The sequence below is a fragment of the Indicator indicator genome, chromosome 1 (assembly GCF_027791375.1).
Source record: "Indicator indicator isolate 239-I01 chromosome 1, UM_Iind_1.1, whole genome shotgun sequence".
NCBI lineage: Eukaryota > Metazoa > Chordata > Aves > Piciformes > Indicatoridae > Indicator > Indicator indicator.
In genome coordinates this window covers 59933883-59953434 of record NC_072010.1, presented here as the reverse complement: position 1 = coordinate 59953434, position 19552 = coordinate 59933883, and the positions used below count along the sequence as shown (strand labels likewise).

The following is a 19552-nucleotide window of genomic DNA, read 5'->3' as shown; positions in this document are numbered from 1 at the left end:
TCCAGATCAGGACATAGTATAATTATTTCAAAATAAATGATTGATTTTGCAGTCATATTTACTTTTGATTGCAAAAGTACAATAATCTGTGCTTATCTGTCAGTTTATACATCAGATCTCATCCACTGCAACCATATAATCAGATTTATTTAATAATTATTAAGCTGTATCTTATACCATAATTTCTATTCATAAGTATTCTAGGACTAGTAGATCACTAATGTCTTGATTAAAACTAACTTTAATATATCAACTCTATTATCGAAAGTTAATTTTAATCATTTCCATCATAGTCATTATAACTCTGATACCCACTGTTCCTCCTCTCACGAAGGTTAGATTTCTTCCATGTAGACTCCTGATGAAAGCCAGCACTGAAAGATCGACCCAGTCGTCCATGTTGTTTCTTAGAGATATTGTCTTCACTCTCAGATTTGGAAATTCCTTGTCCTTGTGTTTGGGATTGTTTATCCTGTCTAACAGTTCCAAATGGAAAATTCCAAGGACCAAATCTTTGCCAGTTAAGTCTCTGAAAGGCAATGATGCAATGAAGATTTCCTCCAACCTAATCAAAGGGAAAAGGTTCTCTGTTAAATGCACACAGGCACATTTGTAACACATAGATACTTGAAATTAACGTTTTGGCAGGTAACAGAATTCTTTAAAACAGAAAACAAAAAAAAACCACCCCAAACCCCCAAACAAACAGAAGACCACAAACAACAAAACCCACTCCAAAACAAACCACAAAACACCAGCTGAGCTCAGTCAGTTTTGATTGTTTTGCAGATTCAATTACTGCAGCCTTTCTCATTTTTTTTTTATCTTTCATAGGCTAGTATAGTTTATTTTCTGATAGTCTATTTTACTCCCCAGCCACTTTCATACAAATTATCTGTTTTGGTCCCTTCTCATCTTGCTGACAGAGTCTTCCACAGGGTTTCATATTTGAAATCATCTCTTCAGCCTATTCTTTATGATAGACTTTCATTAGACTGCAAATTAAAAATACATCTTCCATCCAGAAGACAGAGCCCTATCTATAGGAAAGAAAGGTATATGCATGGGCAGTTAAGTCCACACAAGACAGACACATGCATTCTTCTATGTTTGATCCTACTCAGTTATACTTTCTTTCCCAAATGTAGCTAGAAGGTCATGTAACAAAAGGATCTGTCTGTAATTTGTCTATAGAGTATTTTTATACCTGCCACTGCTACATTTAACCAACCGGGTTAAATGCTGTGATCAAATACACTGTATAAGCAGATATCCTGGTTCATTCTAGTATATGCCAGGGCTACTGCTGTGTTGTGTCTTGTCCTAAAAGTAAATATAGATGACTCTGGTATGTAAGTATCCACATTTCACTTTTATCTCCAGCAACACTTCATAACAAATTTCTCTCAGTTATCTGACACTGCTAAAGTGCTGAAGCATGAATAGATCAGCAAAAAAAAATATCTACCACTATGTTCCTTCCATCTTATTAAGTTTACCTTACCTTTTTTGTTTTTCGATGCTGCAATCCTCTCTCTAGGTGTCGAATATCTAGGTATTCTGGATTTTGGGTGTTTAGGTCAGTGACAATATCTGCCCACCTACCAAATAAGATTATTACTATTCATATGACATTAATGAAACCTCAGCAACTGTTAAGATTCATGTACACACACATGCAAATAAAGACCTGCAGCTTTAAATAGGCTTACCAGTGATTTAAAGATAAATGTGTAAAGATATGAAACCCTCAGTATCAGAGACATCAAGCTAGATATAAAAGCATCTCTTCTAATCAAAGCATTTACAGTGATTATTTCTGCTCTTGGGAAACACCTTCCAAAATGAGTAAGAACAATGTAAGTCATTAGTTGCATTCTTTACACCTACCAATTCATCTATCTGTGAAAGGAAGCAGCAAAGTGCAATTTAAGCAAGGAGAAACATTAACTTTTGATTTATTTAATCATCTCTTACCCTTTTATATTATTTTGTTCAAAGCTTTGGTTTTTTTTCTCACTAAATCTGTCTTAACCAGACAGCTCTCACCATAACTCACTCCGTTTTAATAAACTATCAATTCCCCATTCACTCAGCTCTTCAGTTTCACAGTTCTTTCCAGCCCAGCTGAAACAAATACCCTCATATTCCAGGTCCCTTTAAGCCTACATATTGCCTCTTTCCTTTCTGTCAATGTCTAATTACCTGCTTCTCTCCACCACCACCTTGCAAGTTCAGAAAGTCTGTTTCTACTCCAACCTTTGTCCTTCTACATTAACCACAGAATTTTTTGCTAACTGTAGCAGGAGGAAGAATGTCTCCACAACGAAAAATAGTATTACAAAGATTTGTATTCTGTATTTGGAAACCTTTTCCTGTGCTGTTTGTAGCTCATATTCCACAGGATAAAATTCTGTCAGTGGGATGAATAATATGCCATTTCTTAGCACAGCAATCACATACATAATGCGATTTTTATTTTGTTGCGCTTAAATCTCTTTAGTCCAAAATATCCAGCTCTTTACAGCTATTGATATAGTCACTTCACTGACAACAGATACCAAGAAAAAAGTCATCTGGATTTTAGGTACTGGTTTAGATCTGTCTTGCTATGAAACTGTCAGATAAGCACTTTCAAATAATTTCTGAAAATAGAAAATAAAGTAGAGGAAGCAAAGAAGAAATTGTGTGATTATTTTTTGGTTTTCTTTTTTTTTTTTCCACAGCTCTTTTCCTAATATATCACATAAAATCTCTCCATAATTAACTTGGGGATGGCAAAGAAACTATTTGGTAAAAATTTTCTGGGCATGGAATTGGTTTCTTAAGAAGAACTATTCTATTGCACATTCCCTCACTTCAGAAATTTAGCATTATAAACCAGTATGTCAAGTAATGCTGAGAAAGCTCTTCTATTAATCATGACAAATGTAACTAACTAAATTTCGACATAGCACCCTCTAACTCTCCTACTCTGTACAACTACTTTAGACACCAACTTTGTATGAGCCAGACATCACCATAAATCATAGAATGGTTTGGGTTGGAAGGGACCTAGTTCCAACCTAGTTCTACTAGATCAGGTTGCTCAAAGCTCCATCCAACCTGGCCTTTGATACCTCCATGGAGGATGCATCCGTAACTTCTCTGGGCAACTTTTTCCAGTGTCTTACCACTCTCACACTAAAGAATTTCTTCATCGTATCTAATCTAAATCTACCCTCTTTCATTTTGAAAACGCCAGCCTTCATCTTATCACTACACTCCCTGATAAAGAGTCCCTCTCATCCTTCCTGTAGGTTCCCCCACCTTTAAGTACTGGAAAGCAAATACAAGGTCTCCTTGGAGCTCCCTCTTCTCCAGGCTGAACAACTCTTTTACCCTGTCCTCAGAAAGAAGGTGCTCCAGTCTTCTGATCATCTTTGTGGCCCTCCTCTGGACCTGCTCCAACAGGCTGATGTCCTTCTTGAGAGCCCCAGAGCTGAACACAGTACTCCAGGTAAATAAATGTATTGTTTCAATGCACAGTGAAGCTAGTAATGCAACAGAGTGCAGCTGTACCTAAGCTTAGAGATCTTGGTAGCAGTGTAACACCCTGTGCACACTATAGACACAGTGAAATTCCTCCAAGGTTCATGCATCCTGTAAGGCACAATTGTAGACACAACCTCAAAAAGCTGTCTGTTCTTCCTGACTAACACGAGCTGTGTCACGCTCAAACAAGAGAAACAGTCTCTGGCTCTCAGCAGACCATGTGTGTCCTGCCACATGACGTAAAACTGCAGAGCCAGCCTTGAGGTCCAACTATGGTCTCACTAAAGTGCCTGTTTCTCTTAGAACTATAGTATGTTCATTTCAAAAGAACTAAAAATTCACTTGGTGACCCTTGGTAGAGAAATGTAAGTTGTTCTGAAAGGAAACATATTGTTTTATATTCCTACCAAGTAACATACCTTTTACAGTGGATTGTTGGATGTTTTCTACTTGGCTCTCCAATTAAGATCCAATACTCAACTTCTTGCTGCAAGACACGCCCTCTGTTCAATAGAAGATACAATCCTAATAAGATTTATTGTGCATACTAAAAACAAAAGGAGAGATGAACACTCTATTGTTCTTTTTAGGATTTTTTAACATTTAAATTTTTTTCCTCAGCCAAGCTAAAGCCCAGCTCCTGTGCTGTGTTTGTAAAAGGGAAACTTTTTGTTTCACAAGGCCTGGAAGCAAAATAGAAGTCACTGCTTGCTATTTGGAAAAAACATAGACCTTCATAAAAAAATAGTGTTACTTGGATAAAAGGCTAGAGTCTGGTATACATATCTCCACATACAGTAATAGTAGTGGAAAGCCACATGAAGGTGAACAAACTTCTTCCCTATCTGTGAGTAGAGTCACAAAAAGGCCCTTCCACTGTTTTTAAACTGTAACCCAGCTGACCACTGCTACTAACAGCTGTGAGGTAACCTGCATAAAAACAGTTGGTAACTTCAACGGCTTCCTCCTAAGCATCCAAAAAACACATATTAAAAAAACAAAACCCTTAGACAATACTGAATTAAGATTGAGAGCAACTTCCAAAAAACTCAAAGCCTACAGTAATCTTGACAGGGAAAATTTGTGACAGACACCAGGGCAGACTGACCAGACACAGAGAACCGTTTTTTGACTTCCTGTATATAGTTATCCCATGAAAAACTACTTAAGTTTCAACTGTGACAAAACCTGAGATTTTTCTGCCTGAAGACAGTTTATGGCCTTACTGCTTGTAATAATTTGTTTCCTTCTAAAAAATTCCATATAAGGTAAGTGTATGCCATCATCATACAGATGGGAAACTAAGACGCAGGATAGATTAATTGACTTACCTAAAATCACACTGGAAGTCTGTGGTTGAACTGGGAACTGAACCCAGGTCTCCCGAGTCCAAATCCAGCAACCTAAGATCATACAGGAAGTCTGTGGGTGACCTAAGAACTATCTTCTAAGCTCAGCCTAGTAGTCTGTCTACTCATTTCTTTTGGAACTTAGCATTTCTTAGCTTGATTTTTAAAGAAAAGCTTCCCTTTGTAACTAGAGTGCTAAAGCAGGTAAACAAGAACTGCTGCAGCATCTATTGATAGTGCTTTTGGAACCTAAACATTCTTTTATCCAGTAAAATATTAGCGGATACAAAGAGAACAGGATGCTCTTATGGTCGGACCTCCAGCCTAAAATAAGGCTATAAATGCTCCTTGAACATTCTTTCATGTTACATTGTTAGAAGTAATCTGTTGTTGGGGGCAGGGGGGGTAAATAAATCTAATATTGACTTAAAAATAACATCACTAGTGACTGAGAACCCATTTCACCCATGGGTAAAGTATTGAAATTGTTTGGTTTGTTATTTACTAAATGATATAAATTCAAACTAGATATAAGGCATGTTAAGCTTCCACACACTGGACTACATTATTTCTCAAACTGCATTTTTGAGCTAAACAATCAGGGTTTTTTTACTATGCCTTTCCAGTGCAGGTTCTTAGTAACTGACCAAGTAAGCAAGCATAACTCTTTGGTAAACTTAAGCAGACTGATGTGTTGGACTTCTATTTGGGCCATATTTTTCACACTCTTCTCACTCACATGGCATGTCAGTAGATGCAGTCTTAATAAAAAACTTCTGTATTCTTCTGTTCATATACTAAAAGCTTTCATTAACTGTGTGGTGAGACTCACACTGGGGACAAATTAGATTCAGATGATTATGTCTTATTACCTCAAAATCATTACCATTTTGAACTTCAAAAAGTAGAGCAAGCATTCTCCATTTCTTCATGTGACTGTGCATCTTCAACACAAAGATACACTGCATGCTAAGCAAAGTGCAAGACTGAGGCTCACCTTACACCAGTGACCTACTCTTGCCATTCCCCATTATTGTTAATCCTGTCATGGATTTTCTTCCTACACTCAATGATAATACTAATAAATACTGACCAACAGCTGAACCTTGAGAAAGTCCAATGGAAACCTCCAGAACACACTGTATTTGCAACTACTTTGAGAGAGGAAAAACAGTTTAATTTCATATGATTCTGTGAAAGACGTAGAACAACCCACTCTCAGTGTATCAAAGAGCAACATGAAATTTTTCAAACTTCAAATTTGTTTTCTTAATGCCAGACTTTCCCTAAAACTAGGATTAATATCAATGCTATTGTCTTTTAAATTCTATATTGAATTGAAACCTCTATCAACTATTACATTATTTTACCCTGAGTAATGTCACCCTGACAAATCTGAAATTATTCAGGTAACTGTATTTGTATTCAAAAACAACTAGCATGTTAAATTTTTCCTGTTCTTGGAGGAATGCTTCAGCATTCCAACCATTGTTTCAAAAAGCCAAACATACTGTGATAGTCCAGAGATCTCTTCCAGCATCCCTCCTCTGCCAGTTCTTGTTAACAAATTATTCATATTATTTTTCTAAGCCTTACACTCCAGTAGTTGCCATTTATCATCATTATTAGTCAACAAAGCAAAAAATAAAGTACATAATCACCATCCTGCAGTATCTGCACATCTACTATTCTAACCATAAGCAAACACTGGTTTCTGTAAGTTCAGATTTTATCATGTTCACTTTGTTAAGGATTAGTATCACTGTAGGCTTTTTGCTCTTAGTATTTAAGGAAAAATCCCAACATGCCCACAAACTTCTTTTGTTTTCCCCCAAGTTTTCTGGGAACAGACTCCCTGTAATTAGCTGGCTTTTTTTTTTTTTTTCTTTTTAAATGCCTGGCTTTTTTTTCAGCCCATATGGTTTTATTTTTCAGACTACTGAAAAACAGTTACCTTTATCTGTCCTTTAAGTAAACAACAACCCTCTCTACATCTGGCTAAAATTTCTTTAATTTCTTAGTATCATTTATGGTTTTCTCAATCTAGTCTGCTTAGTTGTCAGTCCTTCCAAATCAGAGAGAGTACCGTTTTGCTAGTTCAGACATACATGTTTTTACAAAATATACGAAAACGTTCTTTAGGGAGAAAAATGGTATCAACTTGCAGTAAATTGTGCTGTATGTTTCCTCCACTAAAATAAGCATAGACGCAGTATCTTACCTATAGGCTTTACTAGCTTTTACTGGGGTTGCTTCAAATCCAATTGGGCAAAAATAATGGTTTTGGCAATGGTAGATGTAGGCCATTGATTCATCTTTCAGTCCACGTGTCAGCTTTGCAAGGGCTCCTGCAGCTACGAAGAAAGATCAGGTTACAGTTCTGACTGCTTTGAATCCTGCCTAACATACTCAGCAAAAAAAAAAAAGCTGTTTGACAACACAAAATATTTACACTGCTCTCTAAATTAGAAGACATGACTTGACAGGCTTGCATAAAATAGTTTTGATTTCAAACTTCTTATTTAATTTCCTTCCAGGTAAAAAAAAGTAACATCTGCCACACAGTCTGTACTAGGAAATGCAATATAAAGTACGCACTGTATATACATCAAAGTCACATTACAAAGTATTTGTTCTGCAAAAATAATCAAGCATCTCTTAACCTAGAAAACACACACTGCAACACAATGCAGTCTCACTGCCCCAAGTCAGATGTGGTATATGTCAATGATACTACTGAAACATCTGAAAGCTTTCAGAAGTTTTGGTATCATGAGCTTTTTGGAGCTTCCTAGCGTCAGGAACACGTTTCGTATTTGAGCGTACAGTATTTTGTACTCTGACTGCAGTGCTCAGTTTTAGGAAAAGACCAGAAAAGGCTCTGAGACATGACAGAATTCTTAAGGGATGCCAAGAACAAAATCATTATTTCTGCTTATAATCTCCCCCAAAATTTATCAGCTTCCAGTTAGACAATAATTATCCAGACTATACCAAAGCACTGTGCATGAAAAGTGTATTTTTTCCTTAGGTAGCAACTTAAAAGCAGACATAAAAATGCAACTTCATAAACTAATTGAGAATAATCACCCAAGTTTTAGAGACAAATCTTCACACAAGTCTGTCAGAATGGAATAATTTGCTAACTTTAAAACTGCATTTTTTTTAAAGTATAAAACATTTTTAAAGTACATTAATACTTCTGTGCTGTGCATTCTAAATTTTTATATAACATAGATTTCTAAATGCCAAAATAAAAATCTGTGGCTCCCCCACTGTATGACAGCAAAAACATCTTCCTGGACACCCAACAGAGAACTGGAAGTGCAGTGCCCTCCTGAATAACTTAAAATTCTACTTTTGTGATAGCAGAATATATTTTAGCAAAATAGAAGTGCAAATGAAAGGTTTAGCAAAATAAGAGAAAAAGTAAGCCCAGAAAAATCAAACAACCTGGAGCTATATGATAGTTTATTATAAACTGGAAGTGCTACTTACAGGGTTTGTCCTGCCAAATGCTACACATTGCAGCATTTTTCAGTTTATATATTGTAAGATGAATGCTTTAGGATTAGCTACGTACCAGTTTCTCCAGCTGTCTTGTTCTTTCCATGAGGTTTATACAGAACATATGAGCATCCCTTGATATGGAAGTGATCGTTTATTTGCCTAAACCATCTGAAAGAATAAGCTTAAAGGTTGTAGTAACTCAAGAGTTATTAAATTTACTTCTGTTTCCTCCCACTTCTCCTCTGTTCAACAGATTAGGAAAGAAAGTCTCACCGTGCTCCAAAGTATCAGCCACAATAGAACACAGACTGTAGATGACTTAATACAAACAAACCTCAATATATTCTGGAGATGTAAACAAAACCCGTGAAGCCTTTTCCTTTAGTTTGCTTTTTCAGACCCAGCACAGATCCAAAATAACCAAAGGGCTGGGAGTGAAATGCTGATCCTGTTGTGTTCTGTCTAGTCACCTTTAACTTTCAGTGGCTCAGCCTTTAGAAAAACACTCAGATGCTGGTGTCATTTTGTCTCAAATATTCACTTTTCCATGTTAAAAGACTCAGATTCACATCTCTGAAGATAAAACCTCAATCTTAAAGCTGCACTGGGTGATGCAGTTAACTCTCAGCCCTCCTGTTTCCCAGTATGCTGAGTACTGAAAAATTATTTGACCAGGCAGAAAAACAAACAAACAAACAAAAAATCCCCAACCAAACAAAACAAACTAATAAGGGTAGCTTTTCTGTATCATATATGGCATTTACAGAGTAAAAGGAAGAAGAATTATAAGTTTGACTTTCATCTGTATAGACAGCACATATTATTAGCTTAATACCCTGACATAGTCCTAAAGAAGATACAAAATCTGGATCAGTCTCCTAAGGCAGAGAAGGACATTTTCATGATGGTCCCAAATGATATAGACAATATGCTACCACTAAAGAACAGACTGCTTTCATTTTCAAATCCAGCACCCAGAGTCTGTGCCAAACCTTATATACTGCCTTCAAAAAAGGTTTAAGTGCTCTGTGACTCCAGCCCTATGTTGGGTTGTGGGTTTTTTCCCTCCTCCTAAACAGATCCATTGCAGCAAAGGTGTAGTACTCACTATCTCACTATTAATTATTAGTTTTTTACATAAAGCTACTAGTTTATCAACTGCTTTTACAGGCTGTTCCAGTGACATTAACAAAAAGAGGAAAATGAGGGTAAAGACAAAATTTCCTAACTAGGGAACTGGATTCATTAGAGTATTGTACAACCATTAAATGAACAGAACCAAAAATCAAATAGAATTTCATGTTCACCTGATCTGTGTAGCAACATTGCACTATACAAAACAGCTAGTGCAAAAAACTCTGAAAGGTTTCTTTGGGCACTGTCAGAGTATCCAGGTATGCCTCATTACCCTAAAACCTGAGAGGATTATTAACTTATGTCAGCCACTTTAAAAAATAAGTACTACTGTATCTTTAAAGGTTTAATCTTTTAGTTTCATGTTATTTTTGCATACATTAGCAATTTAGCTGCATCAAAAGAACCAAACATACCTCATTAAAGTTGTATTTCCAGTGAAGGGACCAAACCTAATCTCCTCAAATGGGGGCTGAAAGCCCAGTATATGCAATGCTTCTTCTTGAGTAAGAGGTGGTAAACTGGAAAAAAAAAAACAAAAAAAAAACAAAAACAAACCACACAAAACCCAAAGGATTGCTTAATAAAGTAATTAACATATTTTAGACTCTCTGGAGACAAAGTAGTCTATATGTGACTTACCTTCCAGCTCCTAGTGTACTATATAAGAAATTCCAGCAAGACACTAAGGATGAAATTCCACAGGAAGTTTTGTATTGAGGTCGGCTAACACAATACCTACAACGAGTGAAAACCCAAACACATTAGTAAGCATTCCTGATTTAGTTACTGAAGTAACCTCAACTACTTTTATGTGTGTCATGCCATTGAAATGCCATGTTACATAAAATGTCATGTTGCCTGTATTTAAAAAAGAGCTCATTCTACTTTAAAAATAAAAATAGAGCAAATACATTAATCAATGTCTTTAGGTTTGCCAGATACTACTATCATATTTTATACAAATCACTCAAATTTCTAACAGTCCCATGGGAGGACTATATAAATAATCCCGCAGGAATATATGGCTCTGTACTAATAAAATGTACAGTTTGATCCAGTTTGTTCTAACATATGAATTTGAAGCAAACTGCATCTCTACCAATTTACTAATCAATGTCATTCTGGGTTACAGATTCCCTAGGCTAACTCTAACTTTCTGATGTCATAGATCTACAGTAAGAACCACGTGGATTCATATTGTGGTTTAAGGGTTGACAGGTGGGCAGGCAGACCCTAAGGCGGATCCTAGGACCCCAGGTGAGGTCACCAGGTCATGTTATTCCCTCCCCTTTCCTGCCCCTCCTCTATTAAGGGGATAGGAAGTTCCAGTGAGCTTGCTCTTCTTTTTCACCTTCCTGCTTAGTGAGGAGCTGTTTGCTGGCTAGGAGCTGCTGCCACATGGTCAGGCCTACATCTACAGGTTGTGGTGAAATCCATTACCATCCGAGATTGGGTTTCGGATACATTACTCCCTTCAATCTCTCTGTACATCCCTTTCCCCTAAATACCCTTTACTATTTGTTAAAATTACTTTCTTAACTTCCAATTCTGTGCAAGTCCTTTTGTTTACCCCTTACTTCCCCTGCCTACTTTTTCCTTGAAGGGAAAAGGGAACGGGGAAGTGGGGGGGGGGAGGAGGGTGGTAATCTAAATTCTGTCCTGGGGAGGTTTTGCCCTGAAACAGTGGCAGAAAATTGGTGTCCAGCATGAGGTTTGAACACAAAATAGTATTTCTTTGTTTGGGAAAAATAATTGGAAGTTAAAATGAAAAGCCAGATTCTGCAGAACCTGGCGTTTCATGGCTTTATTTTTTTCTCTTATAACTGGATGCTTTTTTCTGTGTCTCATTATGTGTTTTGGATGGTTGTTAATGCAGGGCTGAGATGGGTTAATGCCTGCAAACTTCGGGATGTATTTCACGGATGTTATTGGCAGGGTGAACTATTCTGATAATTCTTGTTACGAGTTGGGCCACCTGGAGGCAGATGGTCCTGGGGAGAGATGGTATTATGTAACAATCTTTTCCCTGGGTTTGAATGTGGTCTCAATATTGCTGGACGCCCTTTAAGAGCTCCCCCTGCCGGCACCAGCGAGGGTAGCAGCAGCACCACCGTTCAACCGTTCTGGCTACAGCCTGCCTTGCCCCAATCACTACCCGCAGGAATTGGCTGCAGAAAACAAACCGACCAGCAATAGAAAAGGGATCAGACAATGAGGCTGGGAAAACTGCATCTGAGGGACCAAGTACGTCTGAGAAACAGCAAGTAGACAGCAGTGATTCAGATGCTGAGGTGATTATCAGCTCTATGCCAGGAAAAGAACGGAGGCATGTCAGGCAGGATTACACACAGCGGGATGGTGAATCCTTAATGGCATGTTTTTTGAGATGTTGGGGATGTAGGAGCCAAAACCTTAGAACTTGAGAGCAAAGAGGCCAAGCAGGTGGGTTCACTGTCCAGAGATGGGGGTACTGATAAATAACTAAGGAGGCTGGATGGCACCCCTACCCTCAAGGGAATGTCTGGTTGCTGCTGTGAAATACCTTTATTCTTCCAAAGGCATCCCTCAAAGAGGGCCACCACAGAGAAGGGCATTAAGTGTTTAAGAGAGTTTATTCAGTGTGCTCCTACTACATATGCTCATACATTAGGAGGGAGGATCTTTGGAGGAGACAGTGGAAACCACCCAACTGTCAGCGAATCTGCCAACTAAGGCAATTCGAAGACAAGTGTCTCAACACTCTGCTTGGGTCTTAGCCATACAGACTCTGGTTGAGGATGTGAAGGAGGTTAAGGTAGTGGTGTCCAAATTGGAGAAGGGGAATAACACCTCCCCTTCTGAATGGATCTTTGTCTCAGGCATTAGAAATAGACATCCTCCTAGGACACCAGATCAAGCAAGGCAGAGGGAAACATGAGAGTCACTGTGGTAAACCTCCTGTGACCACAGTGAGAACATGGACAGGTGCCATGGCCAACCCACCTCTGCTCTCTGGGCAAGAGTACATGAACTGCAAGGTGGCAACAATAAACATACTTTTCCCAGGAGAGTGGCTGCCTCAGTTTCCTGAGGAGATTCTGTTCGCCCACGTAGATGGTCCTCAGAGACAAATGTAAATGGAAGAGATGGCCCTGGCAGTGACACAAGTCTGTGTATTAATTGTGGACACCATTCTCAGCGTTAGAGGGGCTCTGCCTCCAGCCAGGCAGAGGAGAGGGATAACAGAGTGTACTGGGACATATTTGTCAGATGGCATGGCACACTAGAAGTAAGGAAGTATTGAGCTCTGGTGGACACAGGTGCACAATGCACCCTGATACCTTTGAGTTATAGAGGGTCAGAACCCATAACCATCTCAGGAATTACAGGAGTCACAAGAATTGACTATATTGCAGGCTGAAATGAGCCTGACTGGGAATGATTGGGAGAAACATCCTATAGCAACTAGCCCAGATCCTCAGAATTGACTTTCTCAGAGGAGGTACTTTAAGGACCCAAAAGGGAATAAGTGGGCTTTTAGGGTAGCAGCTGTGGAGACTGAAGATGGAGACTAGCTGTCTACTAGGCCCAACCTTTCAGATGACCCTTCTGTAGTGAACCTGCAGGATGTCTCCATACATCAGCTGATCCATCGACTAGAGAGTCAAGGTGTCATCAGCAAGACTCACCCTTCAACAGTCTGATATGGCCAGTGCGGGAGCTGGGTGGGGAATGGAGGTTGATGATAGACTACCACGGCCTGAACAAAGTTACACCACTGATAAGCGCAGCTGTACCAGACATCCTGGAACTCCAGTATGAACTGGACTCCAAGGAAGCTAAATGGTATGCCACAATAGATGTCGCTAACACATTCTTCTCTATTCCCATCCCAGCAGAGTGCAGGCTGCGGTTTGCTTTCACCTAGAGGGGCTTCCAGTACACCTGGAATCAATTGCCCCAGGGGTGGAAACACAGCCCGACTCTCTGCTGCAGACTGATCCAGACCGCACTGGAGAAGGGTAGAGCTCTAGAATATCTGCAGTATATTGATAACATCATTGTATGGGGTAACACAGCAGAGGAAGTCTTTGAGAAGGGCAGGAAGATAACTGATATTCCACTGGAAGCCAGTTTTGCCATAAAGAGAAGCAAGGTAAAGGGGCCTGCCAGAGAAATCCAGTTTCTGTGAGTTTGATGGGAAGACGGGTGTTGCCACATTCCTCTGGATGTGGTGAATAAGATAGCCACTATGGTGCAACCCACTAAGAAGGAAACACAAACCGTCTTGGGATGTTTGGATTTTGGCAGATGCACATTCCCGCATATAGTCAAATTGTAAAACCCTTCTATGATATAACTTGAAAGAGGAATAGTTTTGAATGGGGATCTGAACAACAAGCAGCATTTGACCAGATAAAACTAGAAGTAGCCCATACTACAGCCTTGGGACCTGTCCAAACCAGACCAGAGATTAAAAATGCACTTTATACTGCAGCCAGTGAAAATGGTCCTACCTGGAGCCTATGGCAGAAAGCACCAGGGGAAACACAAGGTTGCCCACTTGGATTCTGGAGTCAGGGATACAAAGGCCCAGAGGCTAATTATACTCCAGCAGAAAAGGAAATACTGTCAGCCTATGAGGAGCTCAAACTGCTTCTAAGGTGACTGGAACAGAATCACAGCTTCTTCTGGCACCCAGACTACCAGTACTGAGCTGGATGTTCAAAGGGAAGGGTGCATCTCCACACCAAGCAACAGATGCCACTTGAAGTAAGTGGATTGCTCTGATAACCCAGCGAGCTCAAATGGGGAGCCTCGATCACCCTGGCATAGTGGAAGTGATCACAAACTGGCCAGAGGGTACAGACTTTGTACCCAGATGAGACGGTGACCTGTGCTGAGGAAGCCCCAGCATATAATGATCGTTCTGATAATGAAAAGAAATATGCTTTGTTCACAGATGGATCCTGCTGTCTTGATGGAAGACAGTGGGGATGGAAAGCTGCTGTTTCGAGTCCTACACAGAGAGCTGCAGAAGCAAAGGATAGAGAAGGCGAATCAAGCCAACTTGCGGAGGTAAAAGCCATCCATCTCACCCTGGATATAGCTGAATGGAGAAGTGGCCAGTACTTCACCTCTACACTGATTCATGGATGGTAGCAGATGCCCTATGGGAGTGGCTGAAGGAATGGAAATGGGATAATTGGCAGCAAAAAGGGAAACCTTTTTGGGCTGCTGACCTGTGGCAAGACATTGCTGTCCATATGGAGACACTGCCAGTAAGGTATGGGACATAGATGCCCACATACCTAAAAGCCACACCACTGAAGAACACCAACACAACCATCAGACTGACTTGGCAGCTAAAGTCTCCCAAACAATCTGGATTAGAAACACAGAGGTGAACTGTTCTTAGCTCAGTGGGCCCATGACTCTTCTGATCATCAAGGACGTGATTCCACGTACCAATGGGCTCATGACTGCTCAGTGAATATACCTATGGATGCTATTGCACAGGTTATCCATGACTGTGACATATGTGCTGCTATAAAGCAAGCTAAACAGATGAAACCTTTGTGGTATGGAGGACGATGGTTGAAATATAAATATGGAGGGGCATGGCAGATTGATTACATCACCCTTCCTCAAACTCACCAGGGTAAGCAATTTGTGCTGACAATGGTAGAGGCAAGTACTGGGTGGCTGGAGATATATCCTGTGCCTCATGCCAGTAACACCATTCTGGGCCTGGAGAGACAAATCCTGTGGCAACATGGTACCCAGGGAACACTGAATCAGATAATGGGACCCATTTCAGGAGTAACCTTATAAGCAACTGGACCCAAGAACATGGAATTGAGAGGATATATCATATCCCCTACCATGCATCAGCTTCGGGAAAGATTTGAGCGCTACAATGGCTTACTGAAGACTACCCTGAAAGCAGTGGGGGGTGGAAGTTTCAAAAATTGGGATAAACATCTAGCACAAGCCGCTTGGCTGGTAAATAGCAGAAGATCTGTCAACCAAGCTGGTCCTGCTCAATCAGACCTGTTGCAAATAGTAGAAGATGGAGTTCCTGTTGTTTGTGATTAATCTATTGGGGAACACTGTGGTTTCTCCTGCTTCAGGTGGGGCAAACCTATCCGAGGGGTGGTCTCTGCTGAAAGTCCTGGACACACTTGGTGGTTGATGCAAGAAAGTGGTGAAATCAAGTGTGTCCCACAAAGGAATTTAACTCAGGCTGATAAGAGTTTAATTTCAGAGTGTATAATATAAGTTAATGTATAATAGTTAGAAGTTGTTAAAAGTTTCTTTTCTAGATAGAACATGGCATCCAGATCCTGGATGAACCCACAGCACATGAGCATGAACCCTGAGGAACCCTGTATTATCTCATATGCTAAGAGAAGGACTGTTTCCTGATTTTCTCCACATTCCTGCTCTGCTTGAACACAACCTGCACTGATCTGCAACTGAGAGACAGACTGCCCTGGCAGACAGCCAGGATGAAGAGTGACCTGCAACCTGCACTCTACTGATCACTATATAGAGACAGTTCCTAATTTGATGAAAGAGTGTGGCAGGAAATAGGATGGAATAAGGGGTGGAACGTTGTGGTTTAAGAGTTAACAGGTAGGCAGGCAGACCCTAGGAACCCCTATGGAGTCACCAGGTCATGTTATTCCCTTTCCTTTCCTGCCCATCCTCTATTTAAGGGGACAGGAAGTTCCAGTGAGCTTGCTCTTCCTTTTCACCTTCCTGCCTGGGGAGCTGGTTGCTGGCTAGGAGCTGCTGCTGCATGTTCAGGCCTACATCCAAGTATCGTGGGGAAATCCATTATCATCCAAGCCTGGGTTTTGTATGTATCTGTATATATTCTTCCCCTCAATCTCTCTGTACATCCCTTTTCCCTAAATACCTTTTATTATCTGTTAAATTACTTTAATTTCCAATTCTGTGCAAGTCCTTTTGTTTACCCCCTTACTTCCCCTGCCTATCTTTTCTCTGTGAGTGGGGAGAGGGATTAGGTAATCTACATTCTGTCCTCCAGAGTTTTTGTCCTGAAACATTAAAAGGTGAGAATTCATTAAACTAAGCACATTTGGTCAACTCTATTCATATAATAGAGGCTGTATAGAACTGACAGATTCTGATCAAGTATTTCCCAGTGAAAAGAAAAAACAGGAATAAGACACATCAGTACTACGTTTAAGGTTACTTTTTTACCTGTGCATGCTAATGAACTTGCATTTTTTTAGCAATGAATCCCCATTTTTTTTCTTATTAAAAAAATGTTTAGAAAGCAAAATTTTTTTGAAATTTCAACAAACAGGAAGGAAGCTCTCGTTTTCTTGTGGAAAGTATGAGATGTAGTGTATTTATACTTAACACATCCTTACTTATACTTTTAGAAGTATGAAGACATTATTAAGATATTTGACATCAGATAACCAGCAACAGTGTTTACCAACAAACTGTATGGGGATAATCTTAAATACAGTTCATAAATACTACCATCTCCTGAGGTCCAACACTTTCCTCTCCTTCACATCTTCAAGAGCAGAATGCTGAGGACATTCTCTGTACTGTTTGCTTTTTTTGTCTACAGACTTTTTCTTTGGGACTTGTTTCTTCATGTTGCCTGTGATAAAAATTTCAGAAACAAATGAATGCTGGCTTATCTTTCGTATCTTTCTTCTTACATTTTTTTAATAATATAGCATACCTTAAATAGAGACCCTGGCTGTGTTAGGAAGTGCAAACTGGAACTAAATATTGGTTGAAAGAAAAAAGCTCAAATACATAATCAAGATTGCAAACAGATTTGTAAAGCTGCCTTTAGCTCCATAAACTACCTCATGTTTTTCTTAATGGAATTAACGATGACCTCCCTGACTACTTAAAGAGAACGGTTGATCTGATTATTCTAATGCATTAAATCAGCCATCCCAGAAATAGACTCTCATACCAACATGAACTTCCTATCTCCTACCACTAAATGCACAGAAAAATATAATGAAACACTTCTAGTTTTTTCACAGCCAACCTCTGTAACCAACTATACTTTTTAGGAAAAATTTCTTTAGTGAAAGAGTGGTCAAGCATCAGAATAGGTTGCCCAAGGAGGTGGTGCACTAACCATTCCTAGAGCTGTTCAAGAAACATGTGGAGATGGCACTTGGGGATGTAGTTTAATGGCCATGGTGGTGTTAGGTCAATGGTTGGACTCAATGATCTTAGATGTCTTTTCCAGCTGAAACGATTCTACAATTCTACATTCAAATCCAGTAAGAATAATATACAACCAAGGTCTTTTCCTTTTTGTAAGCCACTGACGCTTCAGAAAATGAACAGTTGGGCCAGATGCTAGTGCAGGAATATTTCTGTCCCATTTTGAAGCCATCACATCCAAATTAAATAAGCAAAAACTTTTAGTACAAATTATCAACCTGAAAGTATTGTAATTTCTTTCTTATTTTCAAGGATGCTACATGTACATGCACAACGGCAATGGCAACTTACCAAACAGGTTTTTAAGTTTAATAAACCTGTTTCATACTGTTAGAGAAAATTTAACTAGCTAACCAAGTCATTAAGAAAAAATATCTACAGCCCATTTCAGGTAAGCAGAGGTACTACAGGACAAAGAAAAGCAAGCGTGTATGCAAGTGCCTCACTCACAGTTGCAATGTGTAACTATGCAGAAAACCACAGAAGGCAGCAAAGAAGCCAGTTTTAAAGAAATGGGCTCCCTAACACTGTATGTGTTCAGCAAAACAAAACAAATACAGGTCTCTTACAGATACCAACTGCTTTCCTAGGTAACTCTAATGACTTTACTTCTTGTCATAACTCCCCCGCACCAGTCTTTAATTTCAAAATCTATCTCTGAAGTACCCTGGAATATTTCTGCAAGTGACAAACCTGTATTTAACAGGTAAAAGTAATCACTGCACAAAGCACTAGGTCCTATTAAAACAATGAAAAAGAAATCCAAATCCTAAGGAAAAAATAGCAAACCCAAACCAGCAGCCACACAGAACCCACACACAGTTAAGCAGAAGCCAGTCTTCTTTTAGAGCCACTTGCCCAGGCGGCTATGCTTGACTTTCCCTCCTCCTATTTCACTCTCTAATTCCCTGACGAGCAGGTTGTTTGAAATGACATACAGACTCTTCTGTAGCACTTCCCCAAGAGATACATGTTCTGACAAGCCCCCTCACAAATGAGTTGTAAACATGAAGCCCTATCCTGTCACAACATCAAATCTTCATCACCTCACCTGCTTTGTTCTTCAGACTTGTGGTCACGCCATTGAACTCTGATTTGTCAATTTCCCATGCTAGTGGAAGCTTTCCAAGATCACTAGGCAAGCTTTCCAAGTTAGCATCTTCACTGTAGATGATCTCTGATGCACCAGTTTGAATGCCAAGTAAGCTAGATGTGTTATTTCCAACGTTTAAGGCAGCACTGCCTGACAGACAGGCACTAACTGAAGCACTTGGGCTTTTACAAATAGATGTTACTCTGTTTAAAAAAGCATAGTCTGAGCAGATGGTATAAAACTTCTCTCGTGTATGAGTCACAGGGCAACCCCATGGATAATGTCCATCTCCCCTGGACACCAAGGATGCAGTGGAGGCATCTGACATGCAGTATGGCTTCACGGGATCATGAAAAGAAGCATCTGGGGATTCTTTCCCAGGTTTGTTTTCAGTGTTTCCATTATTTCCAGAACCATTCTCTTTTTCATCTTCTGAGATGTTAGGCATTGAATGATACTGAAAGAGTATAGTTCAGCTAAGAATTTTTTTTATGTTTTAATTACAATAGAGTTTGCATCATTGCCTCCATTGCCTTTGCAAGGTATCGACAAGGTACCTGAAAGAACGTGAGAGGTTAGTACAGTCAACATAAAATACATCAAAGCTTATCTCTGAACTGATATCCAATAAAAGCTGACATAGCCTTCAAGCCATGTCTTAACATACACTGTCTTTTTCTAAGCATCCCTAGGATTCTACAATTTTATTCTC

At 39.6% G+C, this 19552-nt stretch overlaps 1 protein-coding gene across 1 annotated transcript; it reads right to left on the bottom strand.

Annotated features, from left to right (window-relative positions):
• Positions 1-274: 274 nt before the first annotated feature.
• BIVM (basic, immunoglobulin-like variable motif containing) lies at positions 275-19288 on the bottom strand. Its single transcript, XM_054399883.1, has 10 exons — positions 18799-19288; positions 17031-17157; positions 10170-10265; positions 9944-10048; positions 8467-8561; positions 7105-7237; positions 5895-5897; positions 3954-4037; positions 1505-1601; positions 275-565 (listed from the first exon to the last, which is right to left on the bottom strand). Exons 1-10 carry the CDS (start codon positions 19286-19288, stop codon positions 275-277), a joined length of 1521 nt encoding a protein of 506 aa, XP_054255858.1.
• Positions 19289-19552: the final 264 nt, after the last annotated feature.